The 27028-nt window shown below is 38.2% G+C and overlaps 2 protein-coding genes across 3 annotated transcripts in view; both read right to left on the bottom strand.

Annotated features, from left to right (window-relative positions):
• The window catches only part of LOC134813112 (vam6/Vps39-like protein), a 62028-nt gene that overhangs the window by 22712 nt on the left and 12288 nt on the right, over nt 1–27028 (bottom strand). The window contains exons 2-9 of the mRNA XM_063820797.1: nt 8022–8165; nt 7550–7636; nt 4465–4571; nt 4004–4124; nt 3394–3565; nt 2526–2652; nt 2200–2305; nt 263–367 (exon numbers count right to left, since the gene is read on the bottom strand). Coding sequence (XP_063676867.1) covers nt 263–367; nt 2200–2305; nt 2526–2652; nt 3394–3565; nt 4004–4124; nt 4465–4571; nt 7550–7636; nt 8022–8123 — 927 coding nt within the window. The 5' untranslated portion in view covers nt 8124–8165. The remainder of the gene's footprint in view (nt 1–262; nt 368–2199; nt 2306–2525; nt 2653–3393; nt 3566–4003; nt 4125–4464; nt 4572–7549; nt 7637–8021; nt 8166–27028) is intronic.
• LOC134813034 (uncharacterized) lies at nt 9771–24833 on the bottom strand. Of its 2 annotated transcripts, none has more exons than XM_063820702.1 (17): nt 24746–24833; nt 24331–24416; nt 23756–23932; nt 23328–23564; nt 22827–22971; nt 21460–21544; nt 21172–21338; nt 20644–21035; nt 19970–20135; nt 18684–18701; nt 18305–18479; nt 16672–16876; nt 16132–16319; nt 14904–14980; nt 14149–14285; nt 12516–12775; nt 9771–11972 (listed from the first exon to the last, which is right to left on the bottom strand). In XM_063820702.1, the coding sequence occupies exons 1-17, from the start codon at nt 24789–24791 to the stop codon at nt 11438–11440; spliced, it is 3096 nt and encodes a 1031-aa protein (XP_063676772.1). In that variant the 5' UTR covers nt 24792–24833; the 3' UTR covers nt 9771–11437. The 2 variants fall into 2 exon arrangements, with proteins under 2 accessions (XP_063676772.1, XP_063676773.1); XM_063820703.1 differs by having other exon boundaries at nt 9771–11969.

Genomic DNA, 27028 nt, shown 5'->3' with positions numbered 1-27028 from the left:
AATTACGTGAGTTATTAAGAGGTTGCGTGTGGGTAGTCACACTTGGGCCACTTTTGGACTGTATAAAGTAAGATATTAAACATGTATATTATACGTATATTTATACGTAATATTTACAAATACATTCATGGAAGGGATGAAAATGTAATCATGATACAAAATGTATGTTTTGTCACCTCATGTTTTGACTCTAAAGAAAGAGAAATTATAATGATGAGGTTATACTCTATTTTTAAGAAGATACTTCTTGTAAAGCACTCGCCTGAAGAATAAGGTCCTTCAGTTTCAGTTCCCAGAGGTGGGTGGCTGAAGCTACGAACATTCGTTTATCTCGTGCCACCAACTTCACTTTCGGTAACTCTATCACCTGTTTATAATAAATAATAATAATAAAATTTGGTAGCTTAAACACAAACTCTAAGCCCAGTGGATAAACCACAAAACTTATGCTCTATTGTGTGAAACAAAGATACTAGATCAAGATAACTATCCAGGAGTGTATGCATAGGACATAAAAAGTTTTGGAAAGAAGATGATATGCTTATGAAGCGAGCTAACAGTCTAATTGCTAATAAGTTCAAAAAGATCATGACATTAGGTTGCATCCTAAACAGTTTAAGCAAATAACATAAAGTTATATTGTCAATTAATCGCTCAAGCCATAACTTTTCTTAAACAGGTGAGTTTTTAATAATGTTTTGAACAGATCAACATCAGAACAAGTCTTAATTTCAATTGGTAGTTGGTTCCAGATTTTCGGAGCAACAGTCTGAAACGCTCTTGGGTGCGATCTTGTAGATCCGACAGGTAGGTGTAAGGAGGAAGTTCTTCTGCTACTCGAACTAACAAATGTTACTAGATCACACAGATATGCAGGAGCAACACCATTGACTGCTTTGAAAATCAGTAAACATAGCTTAAACTCAATCCTTTCCTTCACCTTGAGCCAATGAAGGGATTTGAGCTTCTCCTCGACTGAGTCTCTCTTCTTTAATCCAAAAACCAGACGGCATGCTCGGTTCTGAATGTTCTGCAGCTGCGTAATTGAGGCTTGACTACAACCATAGTAAAGCGCATTGCAGTAGTCAAGCGATGAGATTACAATTGCTTGAGTCAGTGTTCCCATCTGTTTGGTTGTGAGGAATGTTTTCATCTTAGCAAGGTCTCTTAGTTTCAGAAAACACGATGTTTTAAGTTGCTTGATTTGCTCACCAAAGTTTAGTTGAGAGTCGAGACGAAATCCGAGGTTCTTTGCAACAGGTGACAGCCTGACACACGTCTCAGAGTTAACAAACACGCCCCCTATAGACAGCTGCTGGAGAACAAGCGGTGTCCCAAAAACAAGAATCTCAGTTTTTCCTGCATTGAGCTGTAGATAATGTTTTTTCATCCAGTCATTAATTTCTTGGAAACATTTGGGAACATCGTTGATAAGGACGGTGGGCTCCTCGTTTGGCTTGAAACTTTTATACAGCTGATGATCGTCGGCGTAACCCTGGATGGAGAAGTTCAAATCATGTGCTGCTGAGTACAAAGAGCGAATGTAGATGTTGAACAGGACCGGACCCAGCACAGAGCCCTGTGGGACTCCAAACTTAATCACTATCTCATAAGATTCCTCATTTCCAACTTTAATCGTTTGACATCTACCTGTGAGGAAGCTGCTGAACCATTTCCAAGCTGTCCCTGTTATTCCCAACTCATTTCTGAGGATGTTCAGTAGTTTGCAGTGGTCAACTGTATCAAAAGCTGCGCTGAGATCTAGGAGAAGAACAACAGTTGCCTTGCTTTCTGTAGATGCAATGAGCAGATCGTTAACAACTCTCACAAGCAGAGTCTCGGTGCTGTGTTTTGATTTGTATCCAGACTGCTGTGGGATGTTCAGGTTGTTGTTTTCTAGATGTTCATTTAGACGCCTGAGCACTACTCTTTCTATCAACTTGCCTACAAAACTAAGGTTAGATAAACAGGTGATAGAGTTTATAAACTGTTTATAACATAATATTAAATAAAAAAGCGTTTTAAACCTGACACTAAATTGATACTTTGATACTCGATACTTTGTTTATATCATACTATTATCTAAAAAAGCGTTTTGAGGGTACGACCCCTAACCTGACCTTAAACATGACCCTAAATTGAATATCATGTAAGACTGTTAGTAAGACTGTTAGTAAGATGGATCAATAAGACTCTTACCTGAATGGGCTCCACCAGTTGAATAGTCTTCACTTCAATTCCCTTGTTGATAACCGCTACAATGTAGGGCTTGCAGTAGAGTAGCGCAGAGGGACAGTCGCACCACCTGCCAGGATGGGCCTTTAAAAAGTGTACAAACGTTTATTTGTCAGTCACTGAGTAGTACAGCCACTGAGTGCTCGATTGAGACAATTCGTTATGTTATGACTCACTATTATCACTCATTTGAGGAACCTAATATCAAATCAAGTAATAATCACGTTCATTTGGGTGGGGTGCCGCCATCCCACCCCCGATATCTAATAGCTACTTGAAGGGTAACGTACTTAATGTTTGACTTGAACTCATCTTGGTAGGGTTTGCCGTCCTCCGCAAGCAGAATGCTCCACTCGTCCTTACAGATAGCAACAGTTTCTTTGTCTACCCACAACATTGTCGCCTCCAACTGCCTCCCTAGTAGTATGAGTTATTTTAAGTACTACATTGTTATATTAATATATATTTTATAAGATCACTTTACAAAAATATGGTAATGAATTAGGCCCGCTGTCCAGTGTCCACGAGTTTACCTCCGCAAGCAGTTTACCTCCGCAAGCAGTTTATCATAATACCACTCATGAGTCCTGAGTCTTGGTAATGGTTAGACTGTTATCAGATACAAAGCCCCTACAAAGCGACTAGCGTGTAAGAGACACGGTATTGAAATATAAATTATTCTAAAAGTGGGAGTTGAGTAGAAAATGGTAATAGCCTATAGTCTATACATATTCCTATGTATTTTCAATACTGGGATGTTCTTGGCTAGGTGCTATATTTCTCCTCATCTTTTAGATTGGGGCGCCTCTCACTACATTACCCACTCTAATATTACTAACTAGTGTAACCCTCTCACTACATTACCCACTATAATATTACTAACTAGTGTAACCCTCTCACTACATTACCCACTATAATATTACTAACTAGTGTAACCCTCTCACTACATTACCCACTATAATATTACTAACTAGTGTAACCCGTGCCTACTAGTACATGTCATGTTAAGAATGTGCACCTTCGACATACTTATATACCCGTAGTTCAACATAATTCCCGCTAAGTAGCTAACAATATCAAGAGGAGAAGAAACACCCAAACAGGGAAATAGGATACTATAGTAATGGAAATAGTAAAGTAGTAATGGTTATTATTAACCTGTACAAAGCATATCTTTAACTTGTTCAGTCGAGACATGTAACTGACAGTATTTCCCTTTAAACCCAATGTAAATCTTATCTGAGTAGCCCTGGCCGTGGAATACCATCGCTTTGGGAACGTCATACAGGTTTATCTCCTTGACTTCTTGAGGTGGTCCTTTCTTTAGCCACTACACAATACTTAGGTAGATTATTTTAATCAATACTCGAGGGTAGGATCTACTTATGTAGATTATTGTAATCTACACTCAAGAGTTGGTTCTACTTATGTAGATTATTGTAATCTACACCCAAGAGTTGGTTCTACTTATGTAGATTATTGTAATCTACACTCAAGAGTTGGTTCTACTTATGTAGATTATTGTAATCTACACTCAAGAGTTGGTTCTACTTATGTAGATTATTGTAATCTACACTCAAGAGTTGGTTCTACTTTAAATGTAGATTATTGTAATCTACACTCAAGAGCTGGTTCTACTTATGTAGATTATTGTTATCTACACTCAAAAGTTGGTTCTACTTATGTAGATTATTGTAATCTACACTCAAGAGTTGGTTCTACTTATGTAGGTTATTGTAATCTACACTCAAGGGTTGGTCCTACTTACACGGTACAGTATTATTTTCCTTTTACAAGCGACGGCTAGTTGAGCGGATGGTTGCTCATCTGCAGCAGTTGACTGATGAAGAGTGAAGAGGGTTGAGCCACGAGCTTTAGCCAAGCCTTCACTGAGGAGAGGAATAATCAACCAAACTGGTCACTAGGTAACATTACCTGGTCACTAAGTAACCCAACTGGCAAATCAATCCATCAATAATGGAAGCTAAAACAATACGTGAAATTTTGAAAATATTTCACGTATTGTGAAAATGTGGCGTAGTTAGTTATAGAGTTATGTAGGGGGAAGCCAAGGGGTATTCTGGGGTACTTTGGGGTTTTATGGGGGACTCTACTATGGGGGATTTCCAAAATCCACTAAGGCATTCCCCAAAATACCTCAAAATACCCCATAATACCCCAAAATACCCCAAAATACCCCAAAATTCCCCTTTAATTCCTCCTATGTACCATTGTAGGGGCTGAATAGAGCCAGACTGCTGTATAGTGTGTATGTTCAGTGTACCTTCAGATAAGGACACTAATTGATAGGGGCTGAACACTGAGGTCACTGAAATCTGAAATTAACATGAGTTATTATATGGTATACATTTCACTGAACAATTTGGCTCATTTGTAACTTGAGAGTAGTGAGAATATTTACTGTATATATCAGCAGGCTACTCTCAAGCAGCTACAGTCATGTCAGCAGGCTACAGTGGCGTAACGAAGGGCCCCGCTGTGCGGGGGGGGGGGGGGGGGGGGGGGGGGGTGGGGGGGGGGGGCGCCGTCTTAGGGGGGCGCCAAATCGTCGTTTGAATGTGGGACAATTTCGAAAACTTAACTAAAGTACTAGCAAAACTGCGCGTTTTGTTCTAGATACACACTTTTTTAGAGATGAGCAAAACTGCGCGTTTTGTTCTAGATACACACTTTTTTAGAGATTTTACCGGCGTATCCTCTAAAATCACCTAATTTGTTCAATTTTAGGGAGGGGCCCCAAAAGGGGAGGGGGCGCCAACAGGGGCGCGCTTTTTCGGTGGGAGTGCCAACAGGCAACGTTACGCCACTGGCAGGCTACTCTTAATTCTAGCTAGAATTAATTACAATTAATTAAAATTAACTAAAATTAATTAGAATTAATTAGAATTAACTAGAATTAGCTAGAATTAATTGGAATTAATTAGAATTAATTAGAATTAACTATCTAATTAACTAAAATTAATTAGAATTAGCTAGAATTAACTAGAATTAACTAGAATTGACTCGAATTAATCAGAATTAGCTAGAATTTATTTTTTATTAGAATTAACTAGTATTTCAACTAGTATTACCTATTATTAAATATATTAAATACAATTAACTAGAATTAGCTAGAATTAAATATAATTAACTAGAATTAGCTAGAATTATCTAGAATTAGCTAGAATTAATTAGAATTAATTAGAATTAATTAGAATTAAATATAATTAATTAGAATTAAATATAATTAACTAGAATTAGCTAAAATTGAATACAATTAAGGGCACTTTCAAAAACATCTGTCACGGAAAAAATGTTAAAATTTGCCAAAAATCAGTTTTTGTGGCATAATTTGGTGGATAATTTTTGGAACGGGATGAAACTCCAGGATATGGTGTGCTATACCCTAACCTTTACTATCTGCCACTTTTTGTTTCGATTTAGGGCTAAATCTGGTGGATAAAAGTGAAACAGACCAATCCACTTCAGGTGGCCTTTAAAAATATTTAATTCCATCTAAACTCCTAAAATATGATTGAGACTTATAAATAATCGTTATAACTTCACAATTTCATATGTAGGGCCGGGATTTTTCTTAAGGGCCAAATTTGGTGGATATATTTTTTTACCTCTTTTTTAAGACTGTTATTTGTTAGCTAACATCAATTTACTGGTCTTAAAATGGTGCAAAGGCAATGTTAAATGAATGGCACCAACTTAGAGTTCGAGATTCAAGTTAAAAGGCTATTTTTGGTGGATATAAGTCAATATTAATTAGTTAAACACGTAAATGTTACCAAAATATCAATAAATAAGACATCATCGTGATTAGAAACAGTCGAAAAAGATAAAATATAAGATGTTGAACATTTATGCATAAGGTACTATGGCATTTTAAGCATTCAGGGCCAATTTGGTGGATAATTAACTCAAAAATACTTAAAATATCGACCTGGATATTTTGATATCCATCAATTTTGGCCTTAAAAGTCGGCTTGAGCTTATCACATTTTGTGCTGAACAAGAAAAAGGTCTAAACAAACCAATATCAGTGTATGATTTCATAATCGAGCAAATCTAAGGCCAGAAATAGTGGATAAAAAAGCAAATTTAACCGTTTTTAAGCTAATTTCTTAGGCATTTATCCACCAAAAACGGCCCTAAATGGAGAATTTTTGGAACGTTTACTTGAAACTATAGCCCTTCTCTTCGACCTCAGAGCAATGATTTTCAGCTCTTTCGACCTTAAGATATAATTATTGGGCGTTGAAAGTGGATCACATACGTTATCAGTCAAGAAATCGTTATTTCAATCACTGAGGTAGGTTATTCACATTTAATATCCACCAATTTTAACCTTAAAAGTCGTCTTGGACTGAAAATTCTTTTGAACTGACTCAGCAAAGGGGATTTTCTATCTAGAAACAGTTGTAGTTTCATGATAGAACACATCTAGGGCCAAAAATAGTGGATACAAAAGCAAATTTTCCCGTTTTAGTACTTTTATCCACCAAAAACAGCTCTAAAGGCTGAAAGGAAACAGTTTGTTAAGTTCGTATGAAACTATATCCATTCATTATGGCCCTAGAGCAATAATTGTATACATTTTCAGCTTCTAGACGAGATAATTGGGGTCTAACAATGGATAACCTGCATTATTGACTCAGAAATTGACTTAAAATTAAATCAATCTTGAAGCTCCAATATATCCACCAAAAGTGGCCTAAAAATTAAATCTTCTATGCTATCATAAACTTGAAACGATTTCCAACCTGATCCGTTCACTGAGTAAAGCTGGTGAACTTGTTGACCAATATAATTTTTTCAGTTGAAAATTTTCGGTATTGAATTTTATTTCATCGTTTTATTATCCACCATATCTAGCCTTAAAATTGAAATCTTTCTTTATTTTCGCCTTTTATCATAGAGGCATATCGATTTGCTACAATTCTATCTTTAAATAATCACCATAAATTAACCACACGTAAAGTTACAGGCCAATCAATGATATATGGACACCAAACCCCTCTGAAAAGTATATCCACCATTATTAGCCCTGATTTAAATGCGTGTATCTCTGCTCATAGACATAGTAGACATTTTATTCTTTTTGTAAAAGTTGAACTATCGCAAATCCTATGCTGAAAAAAAGTTTAATCAAAATATTGAGTTTATCCACCAAATGAGAGCTTCTAGAAGTTGAAATTTTTCCCGTGACAGATTCGTTAACATAGTTTTTGAAAGTGCCCTTAACTATAATTAGCCAGAATTAACTAGAATCAGCCAGAATTAATAGAATTAACTAAATTATAACCTGATTAATAGTCTTCTTGGAAAATCCCTTCAAAGTGAGAAACAGGTCAATTTTGTCATTCTCAAACTTGTACACCAGCAGTGTTCCCTGAAAGATGTTCTATAAATACCTGCTGGGGGCTTGGGGCGGGGGAGAGGTGGGCTACCTGCCGGGGGGAGATGAGTAATCATTAAGTTTTATTTCGAACATTGAATTATGAATTATAAAATCAAAAACATACTGACGTGTGAAATTGAATAATATTATGTACAGTCGAACCTCGATATACCGAGCTCCTCGGGGAAACGAAAAGTGCATGGTATAGAAAAAAACGGTATTATATGCAATATGATTCCAATTCCTAGTATCTGGAGCCTCTCAAATAACCTGTCAACTGTCTCGACTCAAATATAGGTCCCATAAGGGGTCTTATCATGCTTATATGCACGTATTGTGTCGCTATTGTGTCAACAAATTAAATCACTTGAAGTACCTGTTTGGTGCCGACCAGAAGTCGATCTTCATAAGTACAAATAGATTCTATTTGTACTGGAATATTGGACAATAGTTCGTGTGCAGTGAAAGCTTCCAGCATCTTCTAGCAGTAAGGTGTTCTAGCAGTCATTTCATTGTTGCTGGAAAACAATCAGTACATTTTTAGTGTTAGATAACTTGTTTTTACAATAGTAAACTATTTTTAAAATAGTAACCTATATTAATTACAATACCTAGTAACTTCAATATTCAAGTACAAGTGACCTGATAATATTTTAGCATTCTAAGAGTAAAACACAGCGTTTTTATGAAAGAAAATCACACATATAATTCACATAGTAACTGTACAGCAGGATCTTAAAATTGTTAAAAGTTTCTAGTGGGGGGAGGGGGGGGGGGGGCTGCAGTCTACTTTCATGGTCGAGATGACAGTAAATGACATTTAATGACATTTTTAGAATTTTACACTGCAGTGAGATATACTGCCAGACTATTCTATCTTATTATATATAATATGTATATTATATATATATATATATTCACTTATAATTACATTATGCTAAAAGTCGAAGTTGTAGATATTGATATATGACATCAATACAAATTAATTTTTCAAAACGCAAAATTATGTTGCATCATTCTCCCTTTAGCTATGTTAAGAAATATATTGGTCACTTTGGTCTCGCAAAATTAGGTATCACAACCTTCTATAGTTGAATGTCCTGAAGACTACGGACAAAGACCTCTATCATGTGATTTCTAACACACGCAATGTGGGAAGGAGGATCGTTGGGCGCCCGCTAAACGACGTTTAACTCCGCCCATGCCGGTCGTGACTCCATTTGTAACACCAAAATGGAGGTAAGCCCGGGGCCACAATGCTAGTACACTACTGAACAAGACAAAAGAATCGAGATTACTGAGTGGAGTTGGGTTAGAAACTTAACAGATCACTGTGTCTCTTCGAGTTCCTACACTAGTCAAAGACTCTCTACTAGATGATGGACAGCTCACCACAAGGGATTGGACAATTGTAATAACTCTTTGCTTGCTTTGATGAATCTATTTAGCAAAATCAGAGATAAATGGTCTTCCACAAAGTCACGAGTTCTGCGAGCAACGAATAGGCAAGAGTAATATAGAATATGCCGGAGCAATATAGAATATGCCGGAGCAATATAGAATAGGCCGAGCAATATAGAATAGGCCGGAGGAATATAGAATAGGCCGGTTAGTGTCCACATTCTCTCTGGCTATTGTAGAGCTTGTACAAGTTATTGGTGGACATGACGTGGTTTACAACCCTGACTGATATTACAATAATTACATCTCTTGCTTAGAGGGATGGTATGACTCCCACCCCCCATATCTATTTTCAAACGCGCCAACATTACGACAACCCTGCTATAAAATCGGAAAAATTATTGATTACAATTTTAAACATTGAAATTTCAAATAATTCATGATCAAGAATATCGACAAGGATAATTACTGTATAAGACCCTGGTCATTCGGAAAGTTCGCACGAGATGGATTACGTTTTTCCCAATTTAACTTTAGAAGATTGTCACAGGAAGAACTTTTAAGATAGGCATATGATATTTTATATGTCTATAGTTCAACTAATTGAGTTTCGATTAATAAAATTCAATAACCTGCGGGCTACAATAACAAGTTTATTAGTGGGTCTATAACCTGTTTCCGTACATTAAAGTAAAAATGCGGACGAAATCAAATTCTTTATTAGCCTCATTTTGGCCTCCTACAATTAGACTCAGCGATTTCTGAAATGTTGAGCTTGAAGAGGATGAATCAATCTTTATTGTTGACATATTAGATAGTCACAATACCGAACCTGCTCGAAAATATACACAAAAGTGTACTTGTAAGCCTCATTTCATCCTCTCAAAAGGTGGTTAGCCTCATTTTCACTTCGAATATTTAAAGCTTAGATTCGATCTCGATCAAGTATAATAACTATGGACTATTCTTGCAACTTGGATATCATGGACGTAACATGAGAAAGTTCTTTTTGAAAAGTGATGAGGCTAATCCGTTAGCCTCAATTGTCCCTCGCAATTCAATCACTCCTACTGAGTCTAGTGAGTGAGCTAGGAGGTCGCCAAACATCTCATTTTAAAGCCGTATCGATTTTCTAATTTTTATACGCATACCAAAAATCAAATGCGTAACTAAAACAGAAATGAAATTACAGAAATTTTAAACCAGGGTCATAATGTATACAATATTACATATTATACTGTATTGTGATTTTAAGCTAAAAATGCTCCTTGTGTCAACTTTTGGTAACGATTTATTAACTTTATGATTAATAAACAGAGAAGTACAAGATGATAAGCACATTATTTCATTTCATTTTAATATCATCGGTTTTTTGCTAAAATAGAACTAGATAATGCCTAATCGCTTCAAAATGCCAACAATCTTGGCAGTCTTATTAGTAAATAATATGGCGTTTCAAAGAAATAACAAGACAAGAAAGTTTTTGTAAAACTTCTCTTAACTGGAAACATGGACAGTAAAATCATCTATTAAAAATAATCAAAAATAAAAGAATAAAATATCGGTTTGAAGTCTCAACTTTTTTATGAAAAGCAACAACATCAAAATTTTCACATACATGATTCATGACGTTTTAAAAGACAGTGTATCAGCATTCGTGTCTACAACAATTCAATATAATTATTTAAATAATTCAACTAATTAAACCAATTACAATAAGTCTGCAGATCTGAAAGTTTGTATTTTCAACAAAATTCTCTATTAAGGAGCAAATACCAATTATATCCAACTTTACGTTTCATGTCAGATTACCATAAGCTGCTCTTTACTCATTTACCATGAAACTGAAGGTCAGATAAAGGGCCGTTTTTTAACTTTGAAACAGACAACAGTTCACAATATCAACCTATTACATTTATTGAATGTGTGTATTGGGTTTGGAATATGTTCAACTGCTTTACTCAGTTCAAACCCTAACTGATTATATTATTAAGGATGTGTAAAACTGTATAGTGAAGAGCGTATTAAAAATAAAAGCGTATTAAAAATAAAAAGGGCTTTTCTCCAAAAAAAACTGTTTTGAGTTATTGACGGTATCTAATATTTTGATCGATCATGAAAATAAATTTCATGATGTTTTGGGAGGAGAGTAATATCTAACAGATACCCTGACCCCTCTCCCAACCAGTATTAATTACTCTTTACCATATCAAAAAAGACTGATCCTGGCAAAAGTAATGGCAAGTTGTGTAATTCATGTGTAATTCTATTGCAAGCAAGATTTAAAATGTAAATACCCAAAAATAACCATTCTTCCTAAAATGTTTATGGAATCACTCTGAAACGTGGCAGACATAAACTAGATAGTATTTTAAGAAAGTTCCGTCTGTTTCAGATATTTGAGTTAGGCCGTGAACGGGACAATTGGCCCAGGTTAGGTTGGAGGCTAGATGGTGAATATATTTCTGACTGGAAGTGGAGATCAATAGGATCAACATCCTCTAGACTAAGTGATAAATCACCTTTTGTGTCCAAATCTGATGCAATATCGTGTTTGTATTTCAAGAAGGATGAGTTGGCGTGATTGAGGAACTGTTCTAATACCTCCCTCATTGACGGTCTGTTGTCCGGTTCTATCCTCAAACACATCTTCAGAAGTTTGGTTATAGGCCAACCGAACTTTATATCCAGTTTAGGGTCCATTAAAGGATACCCCACGCTACACGGGTAAATTCTTTCGTAGAATTCCTTCATGAGTTTAGTGTCTGGTTTAGCGCTTAGGACACTGGGGTTGACACGATTTATCTTCTGGAAGAGAGCGACGTGGACCTGTGATCTGCAGTCGTTATAGTCGTAAACATGTGCAATCCTAGACTTGAAGTATCTTGACACAGTATTCATTACTGTTTCCCCTGGTTGTTCTCTACTGAAATGTTGTAGTCGGTGTACCATTTTTTCCTTTTCACTCTTTTGAAAAAAGGCAATAGTGAAAGGTTACGAATGGACGTTTTTGCAGAAAAACGTGGATTTTGGAGATAGCAGTAGGCGGGTCTGAATATGTCGTCAGTCCTTCCTTACTTCCGTTAGTAACCATGTCAACTTGCCGCGCGCACGCGCGCGAGGATTGCTTGCGGAGATGTGGTGTATAGCTAGTCTGTGGTCAATGAATGCGCGGCACGAGCGTATTTTAATGTATACTAGTAATGTATCCCATGTATAGTATTTTGTAATAAGCCCAACTTGAACGTGGCACGCGTAGTGTACTAATGTTTCAATATTATTATTATAATGTGAGCTGATTAGAGCTTATATTAATAGTTATATGTTATAGTGAAATGGAAATATAGCGTCCGCCAAAACGAAACAACGGGCGCAATTCTTGTTTTTCTTTCTAATCTAAAGGTTCTAATAATATAAAGAGTAAAATGCGACAATAAATAGTGAGTTAACGGCTGTCAAACATAGTTACCTTCTGAGACAAGTCTTATTATTTTTGCACATGATCCAAGATTGAATTTCCCAAAGAACTAAAGCAATGCCCCAAACATCATTCTTAAAAGCATCTCGTTTGATGACTTTTTCGTTCGCATTTTTGGGGCAGTCTAGAATGCACTCAGGTGCAGTGTATAGGGCGGTATGTTTTACTGACTTCCAGCCTGATCCCCCATCCTCTCTCTTTTGTGGGCGGTAGAAGGATTCAAAATCTCCCAATTTGACATCCAAAAGTTTCTGGGAAAAAAAAGATCTAGGTAATTGACCTGTAGCTGTTAAATGGTATTTTTTATCTAATATTTAACGCTCGCCCACAATTTATTAGAGGTTGTTCACAATTCACATATAATAGTACGTAATCACTTTTTGACTCATTTTAAACTCCAACCCCCCTCCATAACCAGTTTTACACATGACTATTGTGTTAAAATTAAACTAGCGTAATCATTTCGAAACCACCCCCCTCGGCCCTCGGGCCCCTCAATAATTACGCAATAATATGTGAACGACCCCTTATCATACAGGACAAAGCACTATAAAAGATAATATCAGTATTCAAGTACTTAGTACATTATTAAAGTAGAGTATACTATATTATTAAAGTACAGGGTGTTAGGGTTAGGGTTAGGGTTAGGGTTAGGGTTAGGGTTAGGGTTAGGGTTAGGGTAGTAGGGTTAGGGTTAGGGTTAGGGTTAGGGTTAGGGTTAGGGTTAGGGTTAGGGTTAGGGTTAGGGTTAGGGTTAGGGTTAGGGTTAGGGTTAGGGTTAGGGTTAGGGTTAGGGTTAGGGTTAGGGTTAGGGTAACACTAATATTTATGGCTCTGAAAATTTGCACCCGGATTATTCCCCAGAAGAAAAACGAATATTGCTTTAAAAATCACATACACTCCGATTTCTTCACTAAGCAATAATATTAATAATATTTAATCATCTCTTATTTATTTATAATAATATTAATAATCGTAGAGAGTTACACTAGTATATTTATAATCTCACAGCTGGGTTATGTCGGTTATGTTAGTACTACTACATTATATAATTTGCGATTGGGGAGGCGGATTATCGTTGTGAAGTACTGTACTACTCACGAAGTACTGTACACGATGTTTTCAACCCACGAGTCAGAGAGCAAGCTCAACTGACGGCTCCCAAGGATGTCGTATGCACATGTGATCTGGTCAAGAATGTGGTTGGGCTGTGATTTTATCGACCATGAATACCAAGCATATAAGCAGATATTTGAATTGACTAGATTTCCACTGGTAAGCGATTCGGAAAATCATGGGCCGGCATAGTGCCGGGGCGGGTATGATCCGCCAACCTCCGAGTTACATGCCTGGTGCTCTACCAATTGAGCTACCGGCCCTATTCAGCTCAGGAATTTCTTGCACGCCTATCAGTAAGCAATCGTGTCGTTATCTCATATCTGCTGCTATTAGTACACTGCATTATATGCAGCTGGGATACTCACTGCCATATTTGTGAGTGTGCATACTGTGTGTAATGTTTTTTAATTTGCGATTGGGGAGGCGGATTATCGTTGTGAAGTACTGTACTACTCACGAAGTACTGTAAACATTATATAATATTATATAATATAGTAACTCTTACCGTGTCAGGATTTCTGAAGGCAAATAAGTTATCACTACAAATATCAGCGTGGACGTATCCCAGACTATGTACATAGTGAAGGGCTCTACAGGCCCCCACGACAACGCTTGTAGCATCTTCTACTGTCATTAAATGTCCTGTAACATTAACATCTCTAGTAACAGCAGTATTATCATTGACAATGTGCAGTGGTGAACTGGTACATAGCTCTTTGACCAGAAAGATAACAACACTCAATTTGCTACGTGATTTGGTGAATGGCTCCTCTAAAATCACTCTCGTCATGTTTTTACTTGAATGTCAGTTTTAAAGCTGTCGTCCAATTTGAGAGTTTGTACTCATTCAATAAGATTATTCAATCCATAAAATACAATATTTCGTAAATGCTGCAACTCCCAGCCACCCCGCCCAAACCACTGAAGGCCCCCCCCCCACCCCCATCTCCAGCCCTACCCAATCCCTCTAGCCCCAGCCCCACATAAGCCCTACCCAAGCCCCACCCCCAGCCCATCCCCAACCAAGCCGCCCCATTCCCATCCCCAACCAAGCCGCCCCATTCCCATCCCCAACTAAGCCGCCCCATTCCCAGCCCATCCCCAACCAAGCCGCCCCATTCCCATCCCCAACCAAGCCGCCCCATTCCCATCCCCAACCAAGCCGCCCCATTCCCAGCCTTACCCCCCCCCCCCCCCCCCCCCCCCCCCCGGCCGCAACCCCCAGCCCGTTTCCCTGTCATCGTTTTTAATTACATTTACCATTAGCTACTCCATTAGAATCTCCTCTCAAATAAGAGTCCAAGCCACCAAATTCCAAGCGTTCCATGAAAAATGATCTGAAATTGAAAAGTGGTATGAACCAGGGTCGTCCTCCCTGCCCCCCCCCCCCCCCCCCCCCCCCCCCCCTCTTCCTACACTTCTGGTATTAACATTTCAAACATAAATCAATGAGTAGCTCGTTTTCACGAATTCAGTAAATTCGATACACTATTTTCTTGTTTTGAAAATTAAACATGATTCCCCTCAAAATTGCGTCTATAACAGCTTTTTATCGAATTTTTCACTATTTGAGTTTTTTCCAATGTAAATAACGAAACAAATCATTATATAAAAATATGAGCTTTACGACATTTTTATCGTCAAAGAAAATTATAAAATTATTTTATACAGGGTGGGCCAAAAGTCAGTACCCATACGTTGGCCTTTATAGCTCAGTCACTGAGTGCCCAATTTAAATACTTCTTTCTGGTATGGCTTAGTACCACCACTGGTTCGAGGAATTTGTCAACTCGAAAAATATTCGCGTTCATTTTTTTGAAATGGAGGTTCATTTTCACATTTATTTGATAGTTTGGATAGTCGGATCAAGCTAAATGTTATTGAATTGTGTTTGGCCATTCGATTTACGTTTGTCCTGAAAGAATTAGAACTGTAGCTTCTCAGATGACCGAGATATGAAGCATAACGAGTTTATTCATTACGTGTGATCAGGTGATTGGTTTACCTAATCACGTGATAAGGTGCCCCCGTTAACTACCCCGTTAAACATTATGGGAATTGTTAAGGGTGCCCAATTAAAGTGTCGTGTCACGGTGTCACATAATCACCCAGTCAATTTTGTTAACGAGATACAGAAAATGCTTGATAACTTCGTCATTTCTAATCCGTTTTGCGTCATATTTTCAGATCATATGCAACATTTGATAATTTACCGTCTCTGAAAAAATTAGGCGTTCAGCATGTTCAGAGAAAACAATATAGGTGTTTTAATATTGAATGGGCGTGGTCTAAAATATTCGAATTTTCAAATTTTGACGACGGAATCCTCGAACCAGTAAGTACAGTATGCCATCTGCAAAGCAACAGCTCTCAAATATAAAACACGGCGGAGCTATTAAGGCCAACGTATGGGTACTGACTTTTGGCGGCCCACCCTGTATTATATTATATGCATTATGCAATATAATAAGGAGTTTACTTAACGTACTGTTTCTTCTCGTTGTTAAAAGAGATCTCCCTCGGTTCATTAACACACTCCACTATGTTTGAGTGTTTAACATTGGACAGGAAGAAATACTCAGTCATCATGTTATCTTTAGTTTCACCAGTGATGTTTTTATACGACTTGCAAACAAGTGTTTTTCCTTCAACCTTATACCCACCCAATACCCACTCCTGAAGAGTGGCCGGTCAGAAACGAACTACAACTAGAATCACAGCACTATCAACAACGTGCAACAATGTTAATACATATTACAACTTTACAATCAGTAGATGAATTATAAACTCATTCATTTATAGGCCTAATCTGATTAACATATTTAAATTAAACATTGTCAAACACCAAATTCCTACACCAAAGAACTCCCGTTGCTGTTTCAATCGTGGCATTTACTTACCCCATCGAAGATAAATGCACGACAAAAACAGACCAAAATTAGCGACACTTTTTAATACTGACAAATTACGCGATGCGAATAAAATGGTCCTAGAATTTGATGTTCACAGTAGCTTGGCTTATAATTACATCACATTCTCTACTATTGAGACGTTTGAGATTATCCTCTTGTCTAGGCTCCGGATAAACAGGCCCAATAGGTTCAGCAGTTCTCTGGACACTGCCGGAAGGGAAGGGCCAACTGCTAAAACCACCACTAAGAGAGATGGGATTCACACTACCCGTGCCTGATCCAGTTTGAAGGCTGACTATTGTGCTCATGTCTCCCGGGGTCCTGTAAATAGTAACAAGGTTATAAAGTAACTTACATAAACAATCCCCCTGGGTGTTGCAACCAACATCTGGGTTTTGGGCATGTTGAGGTGATTTGGCACAATTGGGCCAAAAGTGTATAGTGTATAGTGTATAGTGTAGTGTATACTAGTATAGTGTATATTATAGTGTAGAGTATACTAGTATATATAGTGTATATTATAGTGTATAGTATACTAGTATAGTATAGTGTATATCAGTGAATTATCTCTCTCTGGCTTTGTAGATCGGAATACATTGTTTGTACTTTTTCTGTACATCGTGTACGATGCCTTTTCCGCTACAGAATGAACATTTGGATATGGTACTAGATGATACTATGGTTGATAATGGCGAGTTCCTTACGGAATATGTGAATCAGATACACCTGGCGACTGTCAGTATTTTCAAGGAGATTGGAAGTAAAATCAATGCTCAACACAACGATGTGCAATTTGATAAACTGAACCTGAGAAGTGTGCCTAGAGAGCCAGAGAAAGGTTTTCAGTGTGGTTAGAGACAGTGTGCGGTCAATTATTGTGGTCCAGTGTTACACTTACAATCCGCCGACAACAGCAAGTTCAGGAAAGAAAAATAGTAGATACGACTAAAATCATAGAACTAAAACAAGAGAAGTTACTCTCCAAGCAAGAAGAAGACATGGCAAAAATTAGTGATTTGCAGGAGAAGTTACCTATGAAGAAGGATGATGACATTGGAACTGTGAAAAGTGCAGCTCAGAAAGAGATTAAAACCTATTCGTCTCTGTACAATAACACGTGAAAAACGCCTTTGCACCGAAGAAGATCCAAGCTGCAGTGAAAAGGGTTGCCCTCGAAGAAGATCGAAGTAAAAGTCTGATAATCTGTGGGCTTCCGGAGACTGAGGAGAACTTGCATGCTAAGGTATCAGGTATTCTGTTGGATCATCTCAACGAAAAACCGAAAATCTTGAGCTGTAAACGAGTTGGAAACGACACAAGTACAAGTGAGCGATTCAAGCCAGTGAAATTCACCAGCTACTCAATAAAAGGACAGCAGAGCCGAACAAAGTTCACGTAATCAGGAACTTTAGAGTCGTTAGCTCGGAGAAGGAGCCTTGAGAGTTATATATTTTCTATAAAATATACAATATTATATATGTTTTGACTTATTGATTAATTAGTTTTTTTGCTAGGGCCCAATGTTATTGCAGGTGTGGTATTTCATACTGCACACTACCGTGTTTTGGTTACTCCTCTTTCAACACATAATTTGGGTTTCGATATACTGGGATACTGGAAATTTGGGCTATATTTGTTTTCTCCTTTTATATCTGGGTTTATTTAGAAGCATTCAATTATGTATAATTATGTATTGTTTGAAAAGATTTAGATTATTTTTTAAAGGATCACATTTCTCCTATAACTCACTCTGATTCAGTAGGCACTGACCCTCCCCCTCCGTTTACGAAACGGTTCCAAGCTTCAAGTAGCTCTTTGAGATATCCTTTTCCAAAGGTGCAGAAGAATGTATAAGTCAAAAGAACAAGGAAACATACTCCTCCCACAGTCAACAGTAACAAGTGCCACCACTGGGTACCTGGATCTGGCGAAATGGGATTAAATGGGTGGGGGGTCAATAAACAATAAACCCATAGGCGTAGGGAAGAATTAACTATCCCAATAGGGCAATAATGTGTGTTTTGAATAAGCTTTAAAAATATAGTAAATTACAGGATTACGGGGGGAGGGGGGGGGGGGAAGGGGGCATGTCTTTAGTGATTATTCTACAATTTATCAAAATATTCACCTTCCTTTACTTGAGAGCCTGAAAAGGAAATAATAAAGCTGATTTATAAAGAACTAATAAATTTATCAATGAAACAACAAATGTTGATGAGTAAACTTCTTTTCATTATTGATATAATCCTTAATTCCACCATTTTTAAAGGTGAGATATTGGCCGGGAAGCTTCCTCTCTTCACACAGGGTACTTACAAGTACTTAAAAGTAACCACAGCGTCGTGAGTGCAGGTACTTACAAGTAACCACAGCGTCGTGAGTGCAGGTACTTACAAGTTACCACAGCGTCGTGAGTGCAGGTACTTACAAGTAACCACAGCGTCGTGAGTGCAGGTACTTACAAGTTACCACAGCGTCGTGAGTGCAGGTACTTACAAGTAACCACAGCGTCGTGAGTGCAGGTACTTACAAGTGACCACAGCGTCGTGAGTGCAGGTACTTACAAGTAACCACAGCGTCGTGAGTGCAGGTACTTACAAGTAACCACAGCGTCGTGAGTGCAGGTACTTACAAGTTACCACAGCGTCGTGAGTGCAGGTACTTACAAGTAACCACAGCGTCGTGAGTGCAGGTACTTACAAGTTACCACAGCGTCGTGAGTGCAGGTACTTACAAGTAACCACAGCGTCGTGAGTGCAGGTACTTACAAGTGACCACAGCGTCGTGAGTGCAGGTACTTACAAGTAACCACAGCGTCGTGAGTGCAGGTACTTACAAGTAACCACAGCGTCGTGAGTGCAGGTACTTACAAGTGACCACAACGTCGTGAGTGCATGTACTTACAAGTAACCACAGCGTCGTGAGTGCAGGTACTTACAAGTAACCACAGCGTCGTGAGTGCAGGTACTTACAAGTAACCACAGCGTCGTGAGTGCAATTACTGTGATGATACCACAGCGTCGTGAGTGCAGGTACTTACAAGTAACCACAGCGTCGTGAGTGCAATTACTGTGATGATACCACAGCGTCGTGAGTGCAGGTACTTACAAGTAACCACAGCGTCGTGAGTGCAGGTACTTACAAGTTACCACAGCGTCGTGAGTGCAGGTACTTACAAGTAACCACAGCGTCGTGAGTGCAGGTACTTACAAGTTACCACAGCGTCGTGAGTGCAGGTACTTACAAGTAACCACAGCGTCGTGAGTGCAGGTACTTACAAGTAACCACAGCGTCGTGAGTGCAGGTACTTACAAGTAACCACAGCGTCGTGAGTGCAGGTACTTACAAGTTACCACAGCGTCGTGAGTGCAGGTACTTACAAGTTACCACAGCGTGGTGAGTGCAGGTACTTACAAGTTACCACAGCGTCGTGAGTGCAATTACTGTGATGATACCACCCATCGTGCTCACACCAAATGATTTTAGCCTCGTCTCCTTTACACGTTATATTTCGCAAGTAATGTTTGTAGAAGTCACTTTCGTTGTGTCTTTCATTTTTGGTTTTGTGCAAGGAACCAACCTGGGTTATTGATTATAAATTGTCCAGGTTACTTGGTAACTAGGTAACTAGGCAACTAGGTAACTACTAACTAGGTAACTAGGTTACTTGGTAACTAGGTAACTAGGTTACTTGGTAACTATGTAACTGGGTTACTTGGTAACTGGGTTACTAGGTACCTGGGTTACTAGGTTACTGGGTTACTAGGTTACTAGGTAACTAAGTTTCTAGGTAACTAGGTTACATGGTAACTAGGTAACTAGGTAACTACATGTTGTACATGCTTCATTGACAAGAGCTAGAGGGATAATAATGTTATTTATTCCGTGCTCACTTTGCATAATGATCGAGTAATTTTGTTTATGAATTCCGATAAATCGTGAATAGTTTTATCAGAAATTTATTATTTTTGCGATTGTAAGCTTTTCCAAAGCCCATACCCTAAATGGCTAACGTGATATTATGTCAATGGTTTCTCGGTATGTTACAGTACTGGCAGGTATTTTATGTATGTGTACAACATACTCACATGTAACACAGTCCAGTTTTGACTAAGCTGGGCACCGGCCTCCCTACAAAACACTGCAGCGGCCTCCTTATTCCACAATTCTCCACATATAGGCGTTAATCGTCCCATCACAGACACCATCGCTACACTTAGCTTATCAATGTTTGTCTGAAGCCTGTTCTTGTTATCGAAGGCATTAATCCCATCCAAACTGGAGTACTTACGGAACAGCCATATTTTATCATCCTTGTAAAAATCCTTCCATTTATTCCGGTTTTTATCTATAGGTTGAGGAGTTGAACTCGTGTGCGGGGTTGTACTTGTAGGCTCTGGTGGCGCTGTTATATAGTTTCCATTGTCATCATCGAGTTCAATAACAATGTCAATGTCATTTGATACTTCATTTCCTCTATCTGATACAAAAACTAAATACACATGAATGAATCACAGAAAATATTACACTAAATCATAGTCACGATAATTCTAACACTTTTACACAGAGATCATATAGTTAACATCACAAATTGACGACGTAAAGTAAATAGTTACCCGAGTTACACAGTTTCAGGAGATGGTGTGAGGTTATATCTGCTACTTTAGCAGGACCATCATAGCAGGAAAAATTTCTTTGATTTAACAGAATATCTTTTCGACTAATATGTAATGCTCCGTTACTAACATCAGCATCCTTCACATCCTTTAAAGACCACGTCGCTCTGAAAAACATCGTGTAATGTTATTAGGTACTAGCAAGGATTTACAAGAGGAAGAGTTTGAATGTACTAGCAAGGATTTACAAGAGGAAGAGTTTGTTTGACATGAATTTGAAATACCCACTGCTTCAAATGTTCGCCATTCCTAAAGCATTTCATGGTAACAATAACTTCTCCACAATCAGCAGCGATAACACTTTTCTCAATAACTGAAAAAAACAGTTTCCAATTATAACATTTTGAACGTACAGTTTAATCTAGAAAGATTGGATGCATTCATGAATCATTTTAACTCTTTAGGTAATCTCGTTATAGTTATATAACATAATGTGATTGGCAACGCGTTAATGAACCATGTCATTTCCAGAGGGTATCCCACGAAGGCGGCTGTTGAGGGCGTCCAGGCGTCCGTGGACGCCCTAAAATTATTATCTAGTGCTTGAAAAAAGAAATAGTATTCGGAAATATCGTGATATAAAGCTTGTTATTTAACTCAAACGGTTGAATGTAAGCGCACACATGATCTTTGTGAAAACATGTTGTGAGGCATTCAATCCTCGTTTGGACGCCTAAGCCGCACAGCATCAACACACAGTTAATTGCAAATGCTACAACGTACATCATTGCATCAACGTACTGGAAATTTATACGATCAGGTCATCCATGATCCTTGGGCGACCATGCGATTTGAACTATCTGCTATCATACTGCGCGGCTAAGATTGTACACGTGTGGTGTCCTATTTCACTTATTTTATAAGTTTCCGTTATAGTTTGCTGTTGCCTGTTACAATTTGTTTTACAAATTGCACAGGCCCTGTGTGTAATGTGTAAAACATGTGGGCATGTGCTAGTATTATGCATGGTAAGTTCTAGCTTCGATGTAATATTTGAAATCCTGCCTTTCGTTAAATTAATTGATTAGCTTTCTGCTGTGTTATTGTATGCAGTCATCAGCGAATAGCCTCCGGCCCCCTGAGTCCGTCGATTGGACGCCCGAAACAACCACCAGCCAGCTCCAAAGAGCTGCCTCTGGTATCCCACAAAAAGGCAACCAAGTTAATTTGGCAATAACTCGCTTCAATGATAACCTAACACTTAACAGTAACCACTTGGTAAGTCCTGTGCTCCAAAATTTGTCTTACAAATTTCAGGGCAAAACTCAATTGGGAGCCTGTTCAATGTTCATTCGTCACTTAGTAACACTGTATTACACATGATAACACATGGTAGCGATGGTAACAAAAGAGGTCTTTATCCAAGCAGCAAGCTCAATATAACATGATCTTTACTTTGGTACCATGAAAAACCTCATGAGGTTGCCCTCCTAGAATGAACAACATTTTCACAGCATCCGGAGGTCATATCCTAGATACACTGTAAATAATAAATGGCTGTTCTTGAGTAATTAGCAATAATCACTTGGTAGCCTTTTTTGGGACACCCTGTACAATTCATATAATCTTCAACAATAATCTTCAACATCCTGCACCTTGTAAAGAAGGCATTCCCTGGTAAATGTAGTTGAAGTTTGAGCAGCTGCTGTTCCTTAATACAGCACTTAATGCTTGTTTCATAGGTATCTTGAATTGGTTTTCGTCATCGACGCAACTATCAACAAAACTTCCGAAATCCACCTGAAGTCAGAAAGAATTACTAAGTTTTGTTATAAAGTTATAATTATGAATTTGTGAGATGTATCATGCCGCTAATAAACTTTTAAAAAAAATTTAAATTAATCTTAAAATAAATTGTTGTTTGCTTAGTTGGACAGTCAAAAAAACACACTTATGCAGTCAAATTAACTGCAGATCCTATATTTCCATGGAAAACGTAAGGAATTCAAGAGGATTCAATTCCCTTAGCTTTTGGGAAGACATTGGTACTTACCCACAACTCAAAAGTTAAAACCGACCCTAGCCTTGCCTATTCTTTACCTCTGTCAAAAGGTATAATATAAGGCCAAAAAATGAGTTCTTTATCAAAAACCCACCATACAAAAGAGCTTTAGGTTCACTTTAGAGCAAGCATTTGTATCGTTAGCGTCCGTACACACTTCATCATCTACAACACAATCAGACTCCAAGCAGGTTTGAAAGGTGCAGATGATATCCCAGAGTAAACCCAATGGACAAGTCAGTTTCATTTTGTATTCTTTTTTAAAGAACTTGTTGAGTTTAATTGCGAAATCTTCGAGATGTGATTTCACAAAGCAAGTTTCCATAAATGCCTAAAATAAAACGACTGATAAACTAATAAATAATTTTATTAGTGCAACGAACGGATCAGAAGACTGATCTTTAAACTAATAAATTTGATATTTAAATAATAATTTTTAAAACTAAGGTCGAAGCTCAGGTTAGTCGGTATCAGTTTCTATTGATATCGGGTCCTATGAAAAAAACAGACTACAATATTTACGGGAAGATAATCTGAGTGATCCATCCCTTCATCTTCAGCAATTTGCTCGATTATTCCTCCAGCAAGCTTGTTCACTTTTTCGGAGATCGCTCTTATGGTGTTTTCATCAACTTTTAATTTCGTGTCCTTTTCATACATGTGGAGACATTTATTATAGAAGCCACCATTCACTTTAAGCTGAAAATAGAAGAAAGGAAGGGTACACTTTGATTACTCACTTTATATTTATGGATTTCAATACAAATATTCCTGGATATAATATTCTCATAAGTAAATTGAAATTATTTTTAAAGAAGCAGAACTTACTTTGCCACAAGCATTTCTGTGCAGGAATGTATTCTACATACAGACCCAGGAACCACGCCAAAGAGTGGTAAAAGTAGATCTGATGTGCACAACTAGCTTGAGCATATTTTCTCCAGGTGCACCAAGAACACTTGTGCACATCAAATCTACTGTTACAACTATTTGGCGTGGTTCCTGGGACTATGAACAACACATTGCTGCTCAAAATGCTTGTGGCAAATTAGTTCCAAGAAATTTTCACAGTTCCCTAACTAAAAAGCATCACTCACTGTTTCATTTTTTTTGCCAAATTTATCTCTGAATTCATCAAACAGGTTTGGTTTTGCACAAGTGAGATTGTTGTCTAAATGAGAACCTGAAATGGTTAACAGAATAGTAAATATATGTAAGTTTAATACAATATAATATATACTATAGCATTACTTGATAAGCAGCTGTAACTAATAAGCAGCACACATTGTTCAGTTAATTCAATCCATAATTTGGTTAGCCATACAATATAATCTGTTTTTGGAGACAGTAAAGATGATTGTAGGAAGAGCTTGAAATCTCATTTATGAAGTTAATGGTTCTATTTTAGGAGTTTCAAAATTTAAGAGTAAAACTATCCAAACTAATATTACCTACCAAATAATCTATTTAATAGGTTATACTTTTTAAATTGAGATTAAGTTCATAATTTACCTGGGATGAATATTAGAAAGCTCATCCAAACCAATACTGACACCATTCTTTTGTGAAGTAGTATATTTCACACCATTGCATTACTGATAGTGCTGATTACATGGTCTTGTTAGATTAAGGGGGCCGGGGGGGGGGGGGGGGGGGGGGGCCACGCAATTATATTCAGGACAAATTATTTTTTGAAATCTGTAATTTTACTGCGCAAACATTTGAGTTCACGTGCAAGTGACTGCTCCTAACGAAGTTCGATTCCAAGGTGTCCAAAACTTATTTGGACAACTTGCAGATCGAAATTTAACACACAGTTAATTGTAAACACTATAAAGAATATCAGCACGCGTCTCGCTGTATAAATTGATGGTTTTAAGGGTCCAGGACACCCAACCAGATCTTTCTCATATGGCCTTGATAGTTGATCTTAGATTGTATCGACATTTCTTCTGATCCCGTTTTTAGTATGGACATGTGCAGTGTGACATGAGGTGCGCGTGCCAGGTTTGCCGTGTGTAATCATGATCAGTAATTTATAATTCCGTCCATCCAGGTCTCACGAGCCGCCTCTGTGGTAGAGCACAATACACTGGTCACAGAATCAGTCCATTGTTACCAATATTATTTAAAATATCAACAATATAAATTTCCAAAAACACACCTAGTCCACAATAGAGGCAGGAATGAGTTTGTTCTGATAGAGAGGTCTCTCAAGAAAACAACAATTTTATTTAGTGTCAGGTTTATTAATCGTATAGAAATTTATTAGTTTTATAGAAATTTATATTACATGTAAATTAGAAACATTTTGTTTGTGTGTTTTGTGTTATGCATTTTTTATACCCAATAAAGATGGAAGTATTTTAGCCAAGAGATTTTTATAGAACGTTAGAAGTGCAGTAGGGTAAAATTAACAATTAAGCATAAATTACATCATTGCTAAATGCCATGCCTGAAGTGCTTTATAAATGGGCCATTATTAGCCGGTAGCCCAAAGCGTTTTGTTCCTCATTCTTGCCACTCAGTATCGCCTACTGTAAAATAGACATATTTCAAAGACAATAGAGAAACTGACATGTCTCACAAAATTCAACCACTTGCCATGGTGAAACACTGACAACCAAATAAAGTTTAATAAATAAATATATACCTTAGTCGGTAATATTATATTGAAGGATGTTACTTTCAACTAACCATGTGCTTTCGCGCCACTTCGGGCGTGCTTGTTTCACAAGTCAAGGCGGGCGCGCGCTTCTGCAAGCGCAAGGGCTCTGGATAGAGCAAGATGTTACTCGAAATGGCACGTGCTACGAAGTAGCGCGCGCAGGGCCATGAGATCATTAACAATGGTCAACATCCGTCGAGCTACAATGTACAAGTACAAGTTCGCAAGCTTTTTTTCTCGATATGACCCGAGTGCATAGCCAAATTAAAAATAATAATGCGGGGCGTCGTAGTTTGCCAAATGCTAAAGTATTTCGAAATTCGAATGACACTTTACTTTCATATCAGGTGTCCACGTTAACGGGTACGGTAATATACTGATCGTAAAATAGTTAATTGACGATGTCAATTCATCTCAGCTCGGCGCGGCACAGTAGCGCATTTCGCCGATCTAGAGATCTGTCGCTGTGAGAAGCCTCATTGAGTGCGCGGCGCGGCACAGTAACGCATCGCGCTACAAGTAAAATAGGCCAACTCGGCGCGCGTCCTGGTAGGTTATAAACCTACAAATGTCGGCCACTGGCCCTTCTGTAATATCAATTTTGCGCATGTTACATCTCCAGTCTCCACCTTGTCACTTGCACTAAATGCACTTGTATGTTTATAATATATAAACTAGCATGGCAAGATGTGCGCCGAGTTAAGCTCTAACCGGAGCCTTGACCATTGTTAATGGTCTGGCCCGGCGCATTTGCCGTCGGGCAACAACATTTCGAGAAGAAAGCGGCGCGCGCTACTTCTAAGAAATTTATTGTCATACGTTGTATGACCCGCCGCGCACGAAGTGCGCGGCTCCCCCTGTATCGTCACCATAGTGAAACGACCGTGCACCGTGGGGGTCGCAACGTGATACAAGAAATTTAGACGAGTAACATCCGTCAAACCGGAGCCCTGTCGCTTGCAGTAGTGCGCGACCTCCGAATGTGACACAGGCTCTACCTATGCACATGTCTAGTGCTCTAACCAGAACCCTTTCGCTTAATCAGTAATGGTCTTGCCCGGCGCACGCTACTTCGTAGCACTTGCCATCGTATAGCACTAACTTTCGAGAAGAAAGCGGCGCGAAGA

The sequence above is a fragment of the Bolinopsis microptera genome, chromosome 3, assembly GCF_026151205.1.
Source record: "Bolinopsis microptera isolate Bmic1 chromosome 3, MBARI_Bmic_1.0, whole genome shotgun sequence".
Classification (NCBI taxonomy): domain Eukaryota; kingdom Metazoa; phylum Ctenophora; class Tentaculata; order Lobata; family Bolinopsidae; genus Bolinopsis; species Bolinopsis microptera.
Note: the sequence above shows the minus strand (reverse complement) of the source record. Positions and strands in the feature narration are given on the sequence as shown.